This window comes from Vombatus ursinus, unplaced genomic scaffold, assembly GCF_900497805.2.
Source record: "Vombatus ursinus unplaced genomic scaffold, bare-nosed wombat genome assembly UNPS02014779.1, whole genome shotgun sequence".
Classification (NCBI taxonomy): Eukaryota; Metazoa; Chordata; class Mammalia; order Diprotodontia; family Vombatidae; genus Vombatus; species Vombatus ursinus.
In genome coordinates, this window is record NW_020954557.1 from 58,500,260 (window position 1) to 58,518,948 (window position 18,689).

At 37.4% G+C, this 18,689-nt stretch overlaps 1 protein-coding gene across 1 annotated transcript in view; it reads left to right on the top strand.

Annotated features, from left to right (window-relative positions):
- The window catches only part of ITGB6 (integrin subunit beta 6), a 95,012-nt gene that overhangs the window by 37,465 nt on the left and 38,858 nt on the right, over positions 1 to 18,689 (top strand). Inside the window, exon 9 of the mRNA XM_027866022.1 lies at positions 12,779 to 12,868. Within this exon, the coding sequence (XP_027721823.1) occupies positions 12,779 to 12,868 (90 nt within the window). The remainder of the gene's footprint in view (positions 1 to 12,778; positions 12,869 to 18,689) is intronic.

Below are 18,689 nucleotides of genomic sequence, written 5' to 3' on the forward strand. Positions count from 1 at the left end.
CTCTCTTTCCTTATTTATAAAATTGGAGAATTAAATTGAAAGTTCTCCAGGGGAACCCCTCTAGCTCTAACTTTTTTTTTTAATTTAAACATTGACATAGTGACATATATACCCAGAAACAGCTTGTTCACAAAGAAAGTTGAAGCATGTAAGGAAATAATACTTTTTTAAAATTCCCTTTGAAAAATAAAAATAATAAAATGTGTGCTGAATATTTCGGGATTTTTCTGAGGAAAAATTCTGTTTAGTATCACCAATCCAACTAGTAAATAAAATCCAGATCACTCTTGTAAAGCATTCTAGAAAGGACTGAATTACAATAATTAGCTGGGTAAGCATCCTGCCTTTGTTCTGGTATGCATTTCAGCAGGAGAAAAAGATGTTTCATGGTTGGAATACTGCCTAAATCAGCAACACTTTCCTCCCCCCACTGAAAAAAAAATCTGAATAATTTAGGCTTAGGTAATTGCATCAAAATTAAAGAAAGCATTCTTTACATTAAGTGTAAAAATACATTTAAAACTTTTTTTTTTGGTGAGGCAATTGGGGTTAAGTGACTTGCCCAAGGTCACACAGCTAGTATGTGTCAAGTGTTTGGTCTGAGGTCAGATTTGAACTCAGGCCCTCCTGACTTCAGGGCGGGTGCTCTATCCACTGTGCCACCTAGCTGCCTCCATTTAAAACTTTTTTAAGTATAAGTAATAAGATTTATGTTATAAACACGTATGTAGTTCTAATATATTCAGGGGTATGCAGGAACCTGCTCAGGCTGTCTTTTAAGATACGCTGGCTAAATTTTTAAAGCAAAAATTTATGCCTCAGAAATCAGCAAACACTAAAAATCAAGGCTTGATTATTGTTTTGTTTGTTGTTTAGATTTAAGAAAGTGATGGAGGAAATCTTAACAATGCAGATTAAACTTAAAATTTTGTCAAATGTACTTTTTTTTGGAGAGCTGGTTGTTAAACATTTATCTACCTTCCATTGACTATGATGAGGAATTTAGAAAATGGTTTAACAGAGACCTAAGGCACAAAATATCAGAGAGTTAAAGACAAAGATTTGAATCATCCGAAAGATGCAGATAAAAGCATCCCTTTGACATAGGAAGAAAGTAGAAGCGAAATAACTAACAGCAACCATATTTATTGTGCCCAGCATGCAAAACAGGTAAATTAATCAGACTGCAACCAGAAAAAATTGGTCAGTGAAAGAGAGGACAACAGCAACCTGCTAAAATCCAGGAAGATGTATTATAATACTGGAGATGTGGCAGGTTCATATGTAGAAACTCCATCCCCCACCCAAACCACAAGTAACTGGATTAATTATCTCCATATAGATAAAATGAAAATAAGAACTATCAAAATATATTTATGTCCATATAAAAAATTATAAATTAAAACTATAAAAATCTAAAGAAATAATAGACAGCTGGATGGTACAGTGGAAAGAGAGCCAAGCCTAGAGACAGGAAGACTCATTTTCCAGAGTTGAAATCTGACCTCAGGCACTTACTAGCTGTGTGACAATGGACAAGTCACTTAACCTTGTTTGCCTCAGTTTTTTCACCCGTAAAGCGAGCTGGAGAGGGAAATGGCAAACATTCTAGTATGTATCTTCACCAAGAAAACCTCCAATGGGTTCACAAAGAGTCAGACACAACTGAAAATGACTGAACAGTAACAAGAAATAATAATAGGTCTATTTCTCGTATTTCAATGTTATTTAAAATACAAACTCTGAGAAAACAGAGACAGAACCTTTTTTTCAACAAAATCCAAAATTCAACAAAATTGTTGTTGCTTGTTGTTATCCAGTTGTTTCTGACTCTTTGTGATCCCATTTGGGGTTTCCTTGGCAAAGATGCTGGGGTGGTTTGCCATTTCCCTCCACAGCTCATTTTACAGATGAGGAACTGAAGTAAACAGTTAAGTGATTTGCCCAGGGTCACACAGCTAGAAATGTCAGACTCGTGACTTCTTCCTGATTCCAAGCCCAGTGCTCTATCCACTATGCCACCTAGCTGCCAACATACAAAATCCATACTTCAATATCTGACAGTGACAAAAATTTCATTAAAGATTGTGTAGCCCATGGGAGAGAACAAGGCATTTTGAGAATAGGCTGGTATGGAATTTAAGAAATGTTGTAAGTGAAGGGAATATGTTCAAATTAAGAAGTAGAACAATATCAGATGGAGCAAAGGAGAGAAGTTGGAAGTGATGGAGTGGTGAAGGGGGAAAAGGAGAGAGAGAGGGAGAAAGACAGAGAGGGAGAGAGAGAGGGAGAAATACAGAGAGGGAGAGGGAGAGGGGGAGAGAGAGAGAGAGAGAGAGAGAGAGAGAGAGAGAGAGAGCGAGAGAGAGAGAGAGAGAGAGAGAGAGCGAGAGAGAGAGAGAGAGAGAGAGAGAGGCATGGGGAAACAGAGAGGGAGGGAGGTATCGAAATACAAAGAGAGAGACTCAGCACAAGCAAATGTGACAGAATTCAAGGGTTTTTGCATGTCATCATCCCCTATGGACCCCTTCTCAGAATACCATTTGTTGCCTACATTCACAATTGAAGAAATTCTAAATTTCANAACAGAATTCAAGGGTTTTTGCATGTCATCAACCCCTATCGACCCCTTCTCAGAATACCATTTGTTGCCTACATTCACAATTGAAGAAATTCTAAATTTCAGTAAGAAGTTAGTAAAAATAAAGATGTTATTTTTTTTCCTATCCAAGTTCTCAGATGTTCTGAAATATGTCCATGAACCTCAGGTTAAGAACTCTTGCTTAACTGAAGAGATTGTGTATAATAGAGTAGGGAGTGGAGAGGGAAAGACTCTTTTAAGAAGTAGGGAAAAATATTTGTATTAAATATATAATATCATATCTTCTTAGTCAATACAAACTAACTTTTTTATTACTTATATTTAAGGCTAGCAATTTCTATATTCATTAATAATGAAAATAGACTGCTCCCTCTTGACATATGTAGGGCTGTACATCAAGAGGGCACATACCATGGCCAAGGCCCAAAGAGAATCAGGGTGCTGCTCTTTGTGTCTGGTTTTGTACACTATTGAGTAAAAAACCATTGGTCGAGTCAACTTTTGATTATCTATACTAATAAGGGGATATTGGTATTGCCTGACTTTGACCCTGAGGGAGGGGGGGAGCAGGCATCTTTCCTGCATTTGTTCCAGTCACTGAGAGAAAGAGAAAGATCTAACAGCATGATAGGCTGAGAATAATTAGAGCCTCAGGAAATCAAACCTGGAACTAAGAACCACTAAACAAGAGTCCGAGTCCAAGGTAGATGGTCAAGGTCGGGAATAAGAGGAGGAATAACCATGGAGGACAATTTCAGGAGTAAGCATTATCACTGCACTAATTCAGCCTTGGATAGCCAAAGGATGAAGTGTTAACCAAATGGCAGTCAGTATCCAAAACCAGGATCAAGCCAGAGGTTAGGGAAAGTTGGACAAGCTACCCTATAAAGGCTAAAGTTGAACTAGTGAGGGTCTGAAGTCCCTTGCTTTCCTCAACTATTTGGCAAAGGTTAGACTGAAGGGGAGGACTATGGCCTCTATTAGTTACTTTTCCCTAACCTAGTCAATGGCTCACACCTGGCATCTCCTACCTTGATAGGCAATCTCAGCAAAAAGCAGAGATGGTAAATAAAGATGCTTTCCTTTTTGTCCTTCAGTGCCAACCTTCTAAATGACCCTTTGCTGATGCCTTACCTTGCCCTAGTAGGTGACTATAAAAAATATCTGAGAAGACAAACACAATCTGATAACAAAAAAGAAACATGTTCTTAAAAACGAGGAAGAAAAAGTGAATAAAAAAGACAGAAGTAGGGTTGGGAAATCTTATGAAATTGCAGAAGGAAATCAAAGAGATCAGCAGGCATATAGGAAAATGCAGCCCAGAATATCTAAGCCAGAAAAAGAGGCCTCAGAACCTGATGGGTGGCATAATAGGGAGGTGGCCCCCACAACACACCCATAAGCCATAATTAGGATAGTCCATGGACTGATAATTGAGAAATGAGTGATAGAAATTCAAGCCCAAGCACACTAGTTTGCATTTCTAATCAGCTTCTGTGCTATTGTTTACCAACCCCACGATTCCTAATTTCCAAGAATAATCTTCTAAAGACACAATGCTATAATTCATAACAGCCAGGCATGCAAAGTCTTCCTTCTCTACCATAAAACATGTTTAATCATGCTGATTTACAATAGCACTTTAGTGCTGTAATGAAAGAGAGGCATTTGATACATAATATTTAAAGGAATCATAATGCTCCTGGAGATTTAAAGTATAATTTTTAACAGCATTAGACCAGGAAGCCAAATTGTCCATGTTTATAGATAATTATTTGAAATACTTTTGGGGAACCAACATCCAGAATTTAATTAATAGTTTTCTTCTACACAATTTTCAATGTTATCACTTGGCACTGCTACTAACTGCCAAGTCCTTTGTACCATCACACTAAGTGGTTATCAGCAAATGTGATTAATGTTAGCACCTAGTTTTGATAGCCTTCTGCCAAATGTGCCACATGAAAGGGAATAACAATGCCAAGAAAAGTGAATTGACTTGACTTTACCAACAGAGAATTAACCAAAATTCATAAGACCAGTTGGACCAGTATCTTTGGAAAATATCCATTACACTTCCACTACTGCGGTTTACCTTAAACTTACCAGGGATGACAATTTCATACAACCTTTGGGATCCATGCTCCTTTTTCTTTGAGACTTTAAGCTTCCCTTTGCCAGGGACTAAAAGCTACCTCCCACCTTCTCTTCTCCTGGGACCAATTAAATTTTCATACTCTCCAGCTTCTATGAGGATACCCAATGCTAGCCCAAGATTCATGTCTCGTATTATTGCAGGGGATGGGCTCTTGGAATAGTGGGCAGGGGCCTGGATTTTGAATGAGAGTATCTGAGGCTTGAATCTCAGCTCTACTTTACTATCTCTGTGACCTTGGGCAAGTGACTATGGCCAACCTCTCTGTCTTTCAATTTCCTCATATGTCAAAGGAGGAACTAGATGACTTTCAATGTCCCTTCCACCTAGAAATCTAGGATCATAACCATATATATATTTTGGGAAAAATGTTTACTGCACAGCTTCATGTAAGTGATACCTATTTGTCTGACATTTTAGAATATTGTCCACAGCCAAGAGATACTATTACTTCCTTTGGTGAAAAGTCAACAAATGTAATTCATCAAAGATTTATTAAGTACTTTATTACTATTAAGTTCCTATACCATGGCAGTTAGGTGGTACAGTGGATAGAGTGTGTGGCCTGGAGTCAAGAAGACTCCTGAGTTCAAATCCAGCCTCAGACACTTACTAGCTGTGTAACCCTGAGCAAGTTACTTAACTCTGTTTGCCTCGGTTCCTCAGTACAACTGTTTGCCTCAGTAAAATGAGCTGGAGAAGGAAATAAAAAGCCACTTCAGAATCTTTGACAAGAAAACCCTAAATGGGGTCATGAAAAGTCACACACCACTGAAAAATGACTGAACAACAACACTGACGTCATGAAAGGCAATCTTGGGTGCTGGAGGGAAAAAAAAAATTTAAAAATGAAAAACTTTCCTTACCCTCTAGGATTTTACATTCTACTTTAAGGATATGATTCATATACAGACAAGTGAACTCAAGATAATTTGAGGAGAGAATGATGACCATCTGGGGAGATCAGGAAAGGTTTTAAGAGAGAGACAGTATTTGGGCTGTACCTTGAAGAAAATAGTAGAGGTCATGCATTCTAGGAGTGGGGAATGGCCTATGTAAAAGCACCAGCAAGAGAAGGGAAACAGAATGCCAAGTTCAAAGAAAAACCAGTAGGCCAATTTGTCTGAAATTGTGAGTGCATGAAGAGAAGTCATTTGAAATAAATCTGGAAAGGTGGGAAAGGGGGCAGGGAGGAAGAGACAGATTGTGGAGGTCTTTCAACAATAACCTGTGAAGCTTGTATCTTATCGTAGAAGCAACATTAAAGATTTTTGAGAAGAGAAATGGCATGGTCAGACTTGTGTCCAAGGGATATTAATTTTATAGTTATGCAGAGGATGTACTACCCAGGGACAAGAAAGAGGAGACCTAATATAACAATAACCACAACAATAACTAGCATTTGTATAGCATCTACTATGTGCCAGTCACTGTGCTAAATGCTTTACAAATATTATCTCATTTTATCTGTACAACAACCCTAGGAAATAGGTGTTGTTTTTATCCCCACTTTATGGGAAACTAACGCTGAGAGAGGTTAAATGACTTACCCGGAGTCACAAAGCTATTAAGTGTCTGAGACTGGATTTGAACTCAGATCTTCCTGACTGCAGGCCCAGAACTATTCCTCTCAGCTGCCTAACCTTGGGTGAATGGCTGTGTGAGTGGAGAGAAACAGGCAGAACTGAGAGATGTTATGGCGGTAGACTTAGCAAAGCTTGGCAATTGACTATATATGGGGAAAGAGGGAGAGTGAAGACATAAAGATGGTTCCAAAGTTGTGAACCTGTAACTGGAAGGATGATGGTGCCCTCAGTAGGAATAGTTAAGCTTAGAGCTGGGACAGGTTTAGTAGAGCTTGAGATTTTTATGTCACAATAGAGATGTCTAGCAGGAAGTTGGTAATATATAGCCAAAGTTCAGAAGAGAGGTTATTATTATTTTTTATTTGTTTGTTTTTTGCTTTTTGGTGAGGCAGTTGGGGTTAAGTGACTTGCCCAGAGTCACACAGCCAGTAAGTGTCAAGTGTCTGAGGTCGGATTTGAACTAAAGTCCTCCTAACTCCAAGGCCAGAGCTCTCTATCCACTGTGCCACCTCACTGCCCTGAGAGGTTATTATTAATACTAATATTGTTCGATACAAGGACACTCTGAAGGTCTCTCTGAAGAGCTTTGGAATTGATTGTGTGACATGGGAGACACTGGCACAGGACTGCCCAGCATGGCATGCCCTCATCAGAAAAGGTGCTGTACTATATAAACAAAGCAGGATTGAAGTAGCTCAAAAGAAAGCCAAGAGGCACAGATTTAGAGAATCCAACATTGTTCATATGGGCTATTTGTGCCCAAACTGTGGTAGAGCATTCTAAGCTTATATTGGTCTGATCAGCCACAGTCAGACAAGTTGCAACTTGACTCTAACATAGTGATGTCATTTTGGTCCTCCACAAGAATGAAGGACAAGAACTAACCAACCAACCAATATTGTTCATAATAATAATAACAATAGCTAGCATTTATATAGTGCTTTAAGGTTTGCAAATATGCTCTTATTGCTCATCAATCAATTATTTATTTAATTATCATCATTTAATTATTTATTTAATTGTTGTATCATATATAATTATATATTATGATATTATCATTATTTATTAAAGTATTTAAGTATTATTATTATTTAATCTTATTTAATCCTCATGATAACCATAGGACTTTCATTTTACAGAAGAGGAAACTGAGGCAGACAGAGATTATGACTTACCCAGGGTAATACAGCTAGTAAGTATACAAGACTAGATTTGAACTCAGTTCTTCCTGACTTTAGATCCAGTGCTCTATCCACTGTACCAACTACCTGCCCAGATTAGCGCTAAATATATAGGTCTGGAAATCAGTGGTATAGAGATAATACTTGAACCCATAAATACTCTTGACCTCCTCAAGGAGATGATATAGAGAAAGAGAAAAAGTCCCAGCACAGAACTTTTGGAAGCCCCTTATGTCTCATGGATGAGAGATGGGTGATAATCCGGAAAAAGTGACTGAGAAGAAACAAGCTATACAAATAGGAGGAGAAGCGAGAGAGAGCAGTGTCATAGAAGGAAAGGAAAAGAGTCCAAAAGGTGAGGGTGATGTAATGTCAAAAGCTATAGAAAGTTCAAGAAAGAGCAGCAGTGAGAAAAGGTTATTGGATTTAGAAACTAACAAATCTTTAGTAGTCATGAAAAGAGTAATTTCTGTCAAATGGTGGGTTTGGAAGGCACATTACCAGGGGGTAATAAATGAGTAGGAACTAAAGAAAGAGAGGTAATGAGTGTAGAAAGTTTTCCTAAAAATTTGGCCATGAAAGGGAAAAGATACATAAAATGATGGCTTGAGAGGATGATAGAGTCAAGTCAAAGACTTACAGAAATTGGAAAACATGGGCATATTTATAAGTAGCAGGGAAGAAGTCGAGGGATTCAAGGGCAGAGGACAAAGTACAGATGTGAACTGGTAGACAATATGGTTAAGATTATGTTGGGGGAAAAGTGAGGCCAGAGCAGAGGTGATGACCTAGGAGACCATAGAGGGAGGTGTTGCCTGTAGACATGGCAACAACTCTAATTCTTTTTGGATTCTCTCTCCTTGGGCTGGAGTTGGCTTGCTCACTTCACTTACACTTACTTCAGCAAGCTGAGGTGGTTACTCAGAGTAATGACCATGAACTACTACTCTACTGAGAATTATTCCAGGGCCCAAGGAGTAACTTTTATATGTTACTTTTCCAACCGATGCGAGATGCTGTATTTTAAAATGTTAAAGGCTCATGAGCCCCCAATGATATATTTCCCATTTGTAAATCAGCCACACTCAATCTTAATCAAAATTTTGCTGAAAATACAAAGCAAACACATAATATTTACATAATATTCCACCAACAAATTTCACTTACATTCTCCCACCAATGCATATACTGTCCATGGGGAGAGTGAGCACATACTTAAAGTCCTATAGTTATGAAGGGGGAATAAAAGGAATTCATGTAGCCAGGGCATCACAGTTCTGCTAACTGTAGACTTACGGTCTTTTTCTGTCTCTGCAACTGTTAATGAAAGCTCTTTGATATGCATATCTTCTGTGTCTAACAGATACTTAACATTGCTCAACTGAGCTGGTTCACTGCTCAACAGTGCTTAATGAACATCTCACTGGTCAAAACATTTCAGTTAGACAACTCTATCCACTGAGAATCTTGTCTGATTCTCTGCTTCCAAGCTATTTCTCTTCTCTACTGAGCTTATTCCTTAGCAGAAACTGGGGTATCAATCAGTCTCAGCTTCAGGCTTAACTTACTCCTACAAGTCAAGTAATATTATACTCTTTTAGGAAAAGACAATAACCTTTATCCAAAAACAAAAAAACAAACAAAAAAAAAACCTCCTATCCTTTATCCTGGTGTCTCCAACACTGCTACTTTGCAGAATTCTTTTCCTTCTCCACCTCTCAGCAACAATGGGTGGCAACACAAAGATGTATCTTCTGTCTTTTTTCTCTTCTCTTATTCTCAACAAATAATAATAGAAAACATAGTATGTTCTCTATATTCCTTCTTCTGAACATCAACTGGCAGAGAGGGAACTCCAGTTTCTCATTGGGCAATCAATATTCCGAGCAACAAAACAATCCAGAGACAATCCAGAGACAAAATTACATTCTCTCTTTAATATAGTTCTAAAATGTGCCCTTTCACATATTTCCCTTCTCCCTTGGTTCAGCAGCTAGGTCCTTTCTACAATCTTAGCTTATAGTTAGTACTAAGTTCTCATATTGTCTATAATCAGGTAAATTAAATTTGTCCCATTATCACAAAACAATTCTGACACCTAAGCTTCCCCAGTTATGAGCCTAAAAGTTCTCCTGTTCTTTGTATTCAAATCAATAAAGGAGACTGTGTTATCCATTCACTCCAGTATTCTACAGCCTGTCATATTCAATGTTATCTCAGAATATTTAAGTTTCATTTAACTTAGTAACTGCTTCTCTAAGGCAGATCAGTAGACCTATGCCCCAGATAAGTGAATTTATCAACTGTTTCTCTATAGAACCTGAAGAAGGCTTATATCCCAGGCAATTGAACTACCCAGGGTCAAGCCCTTAAATGAAGATTTGACTATAGGTCACAGTGACAATAAATTTTAGGAGGAGACAGATAGGAGGAGGGATTGAAGGATAGCATGTTATGACAAAAGAAGAATTTCAGAGTTCTGGGGTGGGGGGAGAAATGAGAGTAGAGTAGTTATGGTTGATGGTGAAATCAAGGATATGGATATACCTATACGTGGCAGAGGGGAAGTGAAAGTGTAGGTTAGGGAAGTGTGAGGAGTAATGTACTAAGAAGTCAGGGTGTTAGTGGGGCTATGAACATGTATATTAGAGTCCTCTAATATAAGGACCAGGATTGGGGTATATGGAAATCTATGGGGTAGATGTGATCTATGTACTACTTGACTCAAGAAAATTATGACAATGACTTAGGAGTCAGTAATTAAATTTAATTCACCAAACATTTATTAAACACCTACTGTGTTTAAGGCACTGTACTACAAAAATAAACAACACAGAACATATCCTTGAGAAGCTTATATTCTACTTGGGCAATTACAATGCAGGTATAAAACATGGTAGAGAGGAAAGTTAACTGTCTCTGTAATTAAAGGACCTAGGTTCAAATTCTCTGGTGCTTACTACCTGTGTAACTTCGGGGAAGTCAGTTCCCTCATTTGTACAATAAGTGTTAGACTAGATAGAGGATATATTGAGCACTTATTATGTGTTAGGCAATGTGTTAATCGAGGGCTACAAATAAAACCAAGCAAGATAGTCACTGCCCTCTGAGAGCTTACATATAATTGGGAATAACCTCAGTGATCTCCAATCTAAGTATACTATAAAGAAAATTGGGCACAAAAAGTACTAACAGAGATGAGCAGGAAAGTTTTCACACAGGATGTGGCAAATGAGCTGAAGATTCTGAGACACTGAGAATTGGGAGAAAATTTCAGGCACGGGCAAAGGCTCATGCAAATGTATAGGGATGGAAGATAAAGTGCTAAGGTTAGAAAGCAGTTGGTAATCAAATGAGCCTTGACTTGACTAGAACATAGAGTTTGTGATAGGAAGCAATATGCAAAGCCAATGAAAGTTGTTGTTGTCCAACATGACCCATGATGCAAAAATGCTATCTGTACTTTGATCCACATTATCACTGCAATACCCCCACTTAAGCAGAGGTCAGATTTCTGGCAATATCAATGCTTGAGATCACATCTGTATACCTGCAAGTAAGTGAAACATCCTTTTGAATGGTGAAATATATGACAAAACCCGTGTACTACACAACTCACACACTTTACCATAGGAGAAGCCCCTCATTCCACTCAAAGACTATTTGTTCTGTCTTATGTACTATTCTAACAAGATCAGTTATCTGGATTTTAGAGATCAGAAATAATTTTAATAGCCCACACTTATATAGCTTAATAGGCTTGCAAGATGTCTTCCTCACAACAACCACATGAAGTATATAGTTAAAATAGCTGGTGTACATAGTGATTTAAGACTTGTAAAGTACTCTACATACATTACCTCATTTGAACCTCACAGCAACTTTGTGAGAAACTTTCTACAAGAATTATTGTTCCCATTTTGTAGATGAAGAAAGGAAGGCTCAGAGAGCAGCCACTTGTCCATGGTCACATAGGCAGTAAGTGTAGGCATCAGAATTTGAACTTTGACTTTTTGATTCTGCATTGACACTATTGACTGTTTCAATGGCTAGGTATTATTTCCACAGGAATAGCCAGGTGGCACGGTGGATAGAGTGCTGGGCCTGGAGTCAGGAAGACTCATCTCCCTGAGTTCAAATATGGCCTCAGACACTACCTATGTGACCTTGGGCAAGTCATTTAAGCCAGTTTACCTCAGTTTCCTCATCTGTAAAACGATCTGGAAAAGGAAATGGCAAACCGCTCCAGGATCTTTGCTGAGAAAAACCCAAATGAGGTCATGAAGAGTCAGACATGAATGAAAAACAAATTATTTCCACATCATACATGAGAACATTGAAGTTGAGAGGGTCAAATGACATAACCAGTCACCAAATGAATAGGTGAACCCGGACTCAAACACAGGTCTTCTGTCTCTAAGGCTAGTGGTCTTTCCACTATAACATACTGCTTCTCACCCAAATTAGAAGGTGACAGTAATGGATAGTAAAAAGATGGCTGTCAGTTATCACTGACAGCCCTGGGAAGAGACGGTTAACTTGCTAGCTACAAGAGATGAAACCAAAAACTATACAGTTACGCTCAAGAATGAACAACATAGAGGCCATTAAGGTTAAGAGCAAACATATCTTTATACCTCAGTAACCTCTGAGGCTTATGATATTGTTCCTGTGCTCTGAAATCAACCACAGTAGGCCACAGAGGAGGGATGCGCCAGAGTTAATCAATAGAAGCCACCCAAGTAATTCATCCTTTTTAAGGGCAACCAAGAGATTGGTCATTAAGATCTAGGGACTCTTCTGGCCTGGTCAAGTTGCTTATTTGCCTTAGTTTCCTTAGCTATAAAACAGAGAGAAATAATACCAACTAAGTAGAGATTTATAGGAAAACAAATACTTTGGCCTTCTTGGGAAAATATGAGTTCAATGAATTCAGACTATTAGTTTTATTGCTGTTATTGTTATTATAAGTCATGACTCCTTTCCTGTTACAAAAGTATAGCCTTTGACTAAGCTAACCACAGAACCTTTAGATTTCCCCAAGGACAGCTCTGGCCAACACACTTCCCATTTGAATACAGGAAGCAGCATGCATGACTTGGGCTACAATTTCAATGGAAATGCTCATTCATTATCTGGGCCTGTTTTCACTGACCAGTTGAATAGAGGTGATCAAAGCCAGCAAGTTGAACCACATATGTTTCTTAATCACCATTGGACAAACAAAGACATTTTTATTCTTCTTTGTTTACAGAATTATGCCAAACTTATTCCTGGAGCTACAGTGGGACTTCTTCAGAAAGACTCTGGAAACATCCTTCAGTTGATTATTGCAGCATACAAGGTATGGTACCTTACAGTCTCTACATTTTGTGTGTGTGTGTGTGTGTGTGTGTGTGTGTGTGTGTGTGTTTTAAAGCTAAGCTATGTTTTCATGCCAATGAATGGCCTCTATCATGAATGCCCAAAGTTGGAAGGGCACTTTTGCTTTCATCTTTTTATTTAATTGAATAGCTATCCTTCCTAAAAGGTGGAACACAGAACACATAGCCACACACACACACACACACACACACACCACACACTCATATGTCTGGTCCTATAGTTGTAGTTGTTCACAAAATAGTACCCAACAACAAAACACTATCATTGTGAAATTCTTTCCTCTCCTGTAACTGTGTATTGTGTGAGTCAATCATAATACCCCTCCAAGGCTATTGTAATGGCTCTAAATAAAATGGAAAAACTATAGATAAAAAATGGAGGCAATCTGTTGAGAAATAATTGTGCATAGTGTAGTAACCCAAGAGAATGCCTAAAGAGCCAATGTAGGCATGGGATAGGTGGTGTGGTTTGTTTATTGTTGTTTTTGACACAATAAATTGACAATCCTTTGCTACGCTAGAATGTTGCTCATTCAGAACCAGTAGAACATTGTGCACGGTAACAGCAACATTGTGCAATGATCAACTATGATTGACTTAGCTCTTCTCTGCAATACAATAATCCAAGACAATTCCAAAAGACTCATGATGTAATATGCTATCCATATTTAAAGGAAAAACTATGGAGTCTGAATGCAGATCAAAGCATACTATTTTCACTTTTTTATTTTCTGCGGGTTTTTTGTGGCTTTTCCCTTTTGTTCTGTTTCTTCTTTCAGAACATAACTAATGTGGAAATATGTTTATATGATTGCACGTGTATAACCTATATCAGATTGCTTGGACTCCATGGGAGGGAGGGAAGGAGAAAAAATTTGAAACACAAAATCTTATAAAAAATGAATGTTGAAAACTATCTTTATGTAATTGGAAAAATAAAATAATATTTATCAAAAAAAATTTTTTTCAAAAAAAATGTTGCTCATTACCTTTAACCTAGCATTTTCAAATGGACCTTAAAAAAAATCACCAAAAGCAAACCAGTGAAACCCCTGTTCTGGATTCTGCTGTCTGAAACCAGGGGAGATTTCCATTGGTTTTATAGGCATATACTTATTGGACTAGATTTTGTGAACCTGAGAATAGAATTTCTCCCTTCACTGAAGGCGCACACCAATTTACTAGTTACAGTATTGATTTTTGAGGCCTGGTTTCATGATTTAAAAGAAAGAAGTACAGATATCTGATGAGTGTCCTTCCATTTATTTTATTCCACAATTTTTTTCCTTATCTTTCTTTTTTGGAGGAAAAAATGAAAAATTACACACATAAAAAAGGTAGGTCTTCTAATCCTGGAGAAGGAAGTGTATAAAGAGATTATCAAAACTTATTGTCTCACAAATAGCTTGGTTTTATAATTTTTGACATTATAAAATTAACAGCGAATGAACCATACCCAGCAATTTATCTACAACTACTCCCCTCTACACAACCCACTCCCAGTTCAAGATAGATGTTGAACAGTCATTCATTCTCAAATATCTCATTCCAACAAAGAATTAAACACAAATTTGTCTTTTTGGTTAAAGTAGAATGCAGTATTAGGGCCTACACTGCCATCCTTTGAAATTTCAGTTCACTTGGCTCACATCAAAAATTTATCACCACATTAGCTCAGGCTTGAAATTCTTCCAGTCAGGAAAGCCAGTCAACAACAACACTATAAAAACCTTCTCTGCCCATACAGTAATTAAAGTTTTAATGTGTAGAATTTAATAAAAAACACAAGGTGATCCTTTACTGAATGAGAACACACTCCAATTGGTTTACCCCAGCATTTTCAAATTAGTTTCCTTCTAAAATCTTCAAAGGATTTAAGGAAATTGGGAAAGAGTGAGTTGTCAAAATATTTGTTATAAGATATTCTCATATTCCCTCTTCCTCAAGGCCTGCTCTGATCATGTCTCTGCTTGCTTTAACAAAGGTTAAGTTCTGTATTAAGGCTCTGTGTGTGTGTGTGTGTGTGTGTGTGTGTGTGTGTGTGTGTGTGTATGTATGTGTGTGTGTTATGATCTGAAAATGCAACTGTAACTTGGAGGGTAGTTGAAATAAAAATTGTTGATCATTTGAATTAAGCCCCCATTATATTCAAATATTCTAAAGTACAAATAAGCAGATACTCTATAGAAGGTTTAGAACTGTTATTGAACCACTGGAACTCAAGACAATCATAAATCATAAAAAAGTAAGGATAATCGTAAATTGGGAAATAAATCTTAGAAGAGACTAAAATTATTTTTCTTTTTTAAATATTTATAAATTTTTTTCAATTAACAAACTTTTTTTCTCTCCCACTTCTACCCCATTGGAGAAGAAAAATAAAACCCTTTTAAATATGCATGGTTTAGCTAAATAATTTACCACCTTGTCCTTATTCAAAACTCTATGTGTCATTTTGTATATTGAGTCCATCCCCTCTCTGACAGGAATTGTTCATCATTGGTCCTCTGGAAATTGCAGTTGGCTATTGCTGTAATCAGAGTTTTTAAATCTCTTAAAATTGCTTTTACATTGTTTTTGTTATTGTTCTCCTAGTTCTTCTCACTTCACTCTGCATCAGTTCATACAAATCTTTCCAAGTTTGTCAGGAATTGTCTCTTTCATCATTTCTTACAGCACAACAATACTTGATTACATTCACATGCCATAATTTGTTCAGCCATTTCCTAATTGATGGACATTCCTTTACTTTCTGGTTTCAAATTATTCTTGTAATCTTTTGTTGATGTCAATGTTAAGAGAGGCAAGGTGGCCCAGTGGATTGAATAATGGATATGGAGTCAGATCTGGTTCTGACGTAGATTAGCTCTATGACCATAAATTAACACTTCCAAAGAAACATAAATGAAATAAACTTCAGATGCCGTCTAGTCCACACACATGCCCATTTTACAAATGAGGAAACAGGTCCAGGGAAGTGAAGAGAATTTTCCCAAAACCAAACATGTAGGAAGCATCAAAAGAAGAATTTGAACTCAGCGGCTCAGCTTAAAGAGCCAGGGTTCCTTCCACTGTCCCAATTTCTCTGAATTTCAGATGATTTCCTCAGATTATAAATCATAAGTGTACAACTGCCTCTGTCGAGGGGGTAATTATCCTGCAAAAAAAAAATCAGATCTTGAGCTGAAAAGAACCTCAGGATCAATCTAGCTCAGTTTCCTTAAGTGACAAATAAGGAAACTGAGGTCCATGGAGAAGAAATGACTTCCCCTATGTCAGAGAGGTAAGAAGCAATCAGAGGTAGAATTTGAACCTAGTTTCACATCCGTTTCTCTTCCCAGTGGTTTAATTTCTCTAATCCTCAGGAAATCCTTTAAAGACTATGTTATACATGGATTGCATCTAAGTCAGCGGAAGGAATTCTTACTCTGACAAAATTGCAGATTCCTAATGTATTTTAAGTTAAACTTTGAGGCAGCTAGTTGCACAATGGATAAGAGCTATGGACCCGTAGTTTGGAAGATGAGTTCAAATCCAGCCTCAGATGCTAATCATGTGACTATAGGGAAGTCACTTAACCCCTGTCTGCCTTGATTTCTTTGTCTGTAAAATGAGGATAATAGCATCTATCTCCCAGGATATTTGTAAAGATCAAAAGAGATAATTTTTGTAAAATGATTTGCAAACTTTAATGGACTATATAAATACTATATTTACTGTCTAAAAAGATAGCTAGATCGTGCAGTGGATAGAGTGCTATGCTTAGAGTCAGGAGGGCTCATCTTCCAGAGTTCAAATCTGGCCCCAGACACTTGCAGGCTGTGTGATACTGGACAAGTCATTTAACCCTGTTTGCCTCAGTTTCCTCATCTGTAAAATGAGTTGGAGAAGGAAATGGCAAACCACCCCAGTCTCTTTGCCAAGAAAAGCCCAAAAATGGAGTTACAAAGAGTCAGATATGATTAAACAAAAATGATCTTAATGGCTATTTCAAAACCATGGCCATAGTTTTTGTCTTTGTTTTAGCCAAATATTACCTCAGTTGCTATGCCTCAATCTTCTTTACAATCTAAAGTAAAAATAGAAGCCATATAGTGCTAATAAATAAAGTGCATTCCAGTTTACTGAAAAAGATTTATGATATTCCAAAAGATCTGAGGCATTTCATTTGTTGTTAGAGTTCTATGAGGCGAACTTTAAAATCAGCAGCATTTTACTATGTCAAAGTGATAATCAGATTTAAACATTAGACAAGCTTTCGTCTGGATGAACACTGAGGACATTAGTGAATAAGTCCTTAGGGCAGTTACCAGTGACCTTGTTCTGTGGTGATATTAAATGTTCTGAAGATTTTTTTTTTATCCTCCATGAAATTTGCAAAAAAAAAAATTAAACATGTTCTATTCCAATTACTCTGTGATGAGATTTCCTTCTTTTTCATGAATCCTTTCCTCCTTCAATTTCTGTGCTTGAAACTAAATCTATTAGGAAAACATAATTGGTTTAAAATTTTTTAAGGCATGAGGGAGCTTGCCTTGGAGTCAAGAGTCCCCAGATTCAAGTGGCCCCCTCTGCCACATGTTGGCTGTATGATCCTGGGCAAGTCACTTGACTTCTCACTGCCCCAGGCAGCTCTCTAAGACTATAATTTTAGAGTAGTGTTATGAATATATTAATCATTGAAATCAGAGAGATGGTAAGAGACAGATACAGAGAAGGACAGAAACAGAAAGGGAGAGGGAGACAGAAATTGGTATGGAACATTTATTTTTGCAAATTTTATAGAGGATATTTTATTCTAAATTTCACATGGACCAACAAAATATCTTTAGAACATACAATATCATCACAAAACAAGGCCACTGCCCTCAAGAACCTTTACAGGCATACCTTGGAGATATTGCAGATTCTGTTCCAGACCACCACAATAAAGTGAATATCGCAATAAAGTGAGTCAAGAATCTTTTAGTTTCTCAGTGCATATAAAAGTTATGTTTTACACAATACTGTAGGCTATTAAATGTGCAATAGTGTTATGTCTTTAAAAAAACTATGTATATACCTTAATTTAAAAATACTTTTTTTGCTTAAGAAAATGCTATCATCTGAGCCTTCAGTGGGTCATAGTCTTTTTGCTGGCGGAAGGTCTCGCCCTGATGTTCATGGTCGCTGACTGACCAGGACGGTGGTTGCTGAAGGCTGGGGTGACTGTGGCAATTTCTTAAAATAAGACAACAATGAAGTTTGCCTCATCGATTGACTCTTCCTTTTATTTGAACACTTAATAACCCATTATAGGGTTATTAATTGACCTAATTTCAATATTGTTGTGCCTCAAGGAACAAGGAGGCCTGAGGAGAGAGAGAGAGATGGGGAAAGACTGGTTGGTGGAACAGTCAGAACACACACAACATTTGTCAATTAATTTCACCGTCTTATATGGGTGCAGTTTGTGATGCCTCAAAACAATTACAACAGTAACATCAAAGATCACTGTTCACAGATCACTATAGCAGATATAATAATAATGACAAAGTTTGAAATATTGAGAAAATTACCAAAATGTGACACAGAGACACAATATGAGAATATGCTGTTGGAAAAATGGCACTGATAGACAAACCTTTAATTTATTAAAAAAAAAAACAATGTCTGTAAAGAACAATAAAGCAAAGTGCAATAAAACAATGTATGCCTGTACTGATATTCTAAGTATGGCAAGAGAGAGAGAGAGAGAGAGAGAGAATGAGAGAGAGAGAGAGAGAGAGAGAGAGAGAGAGA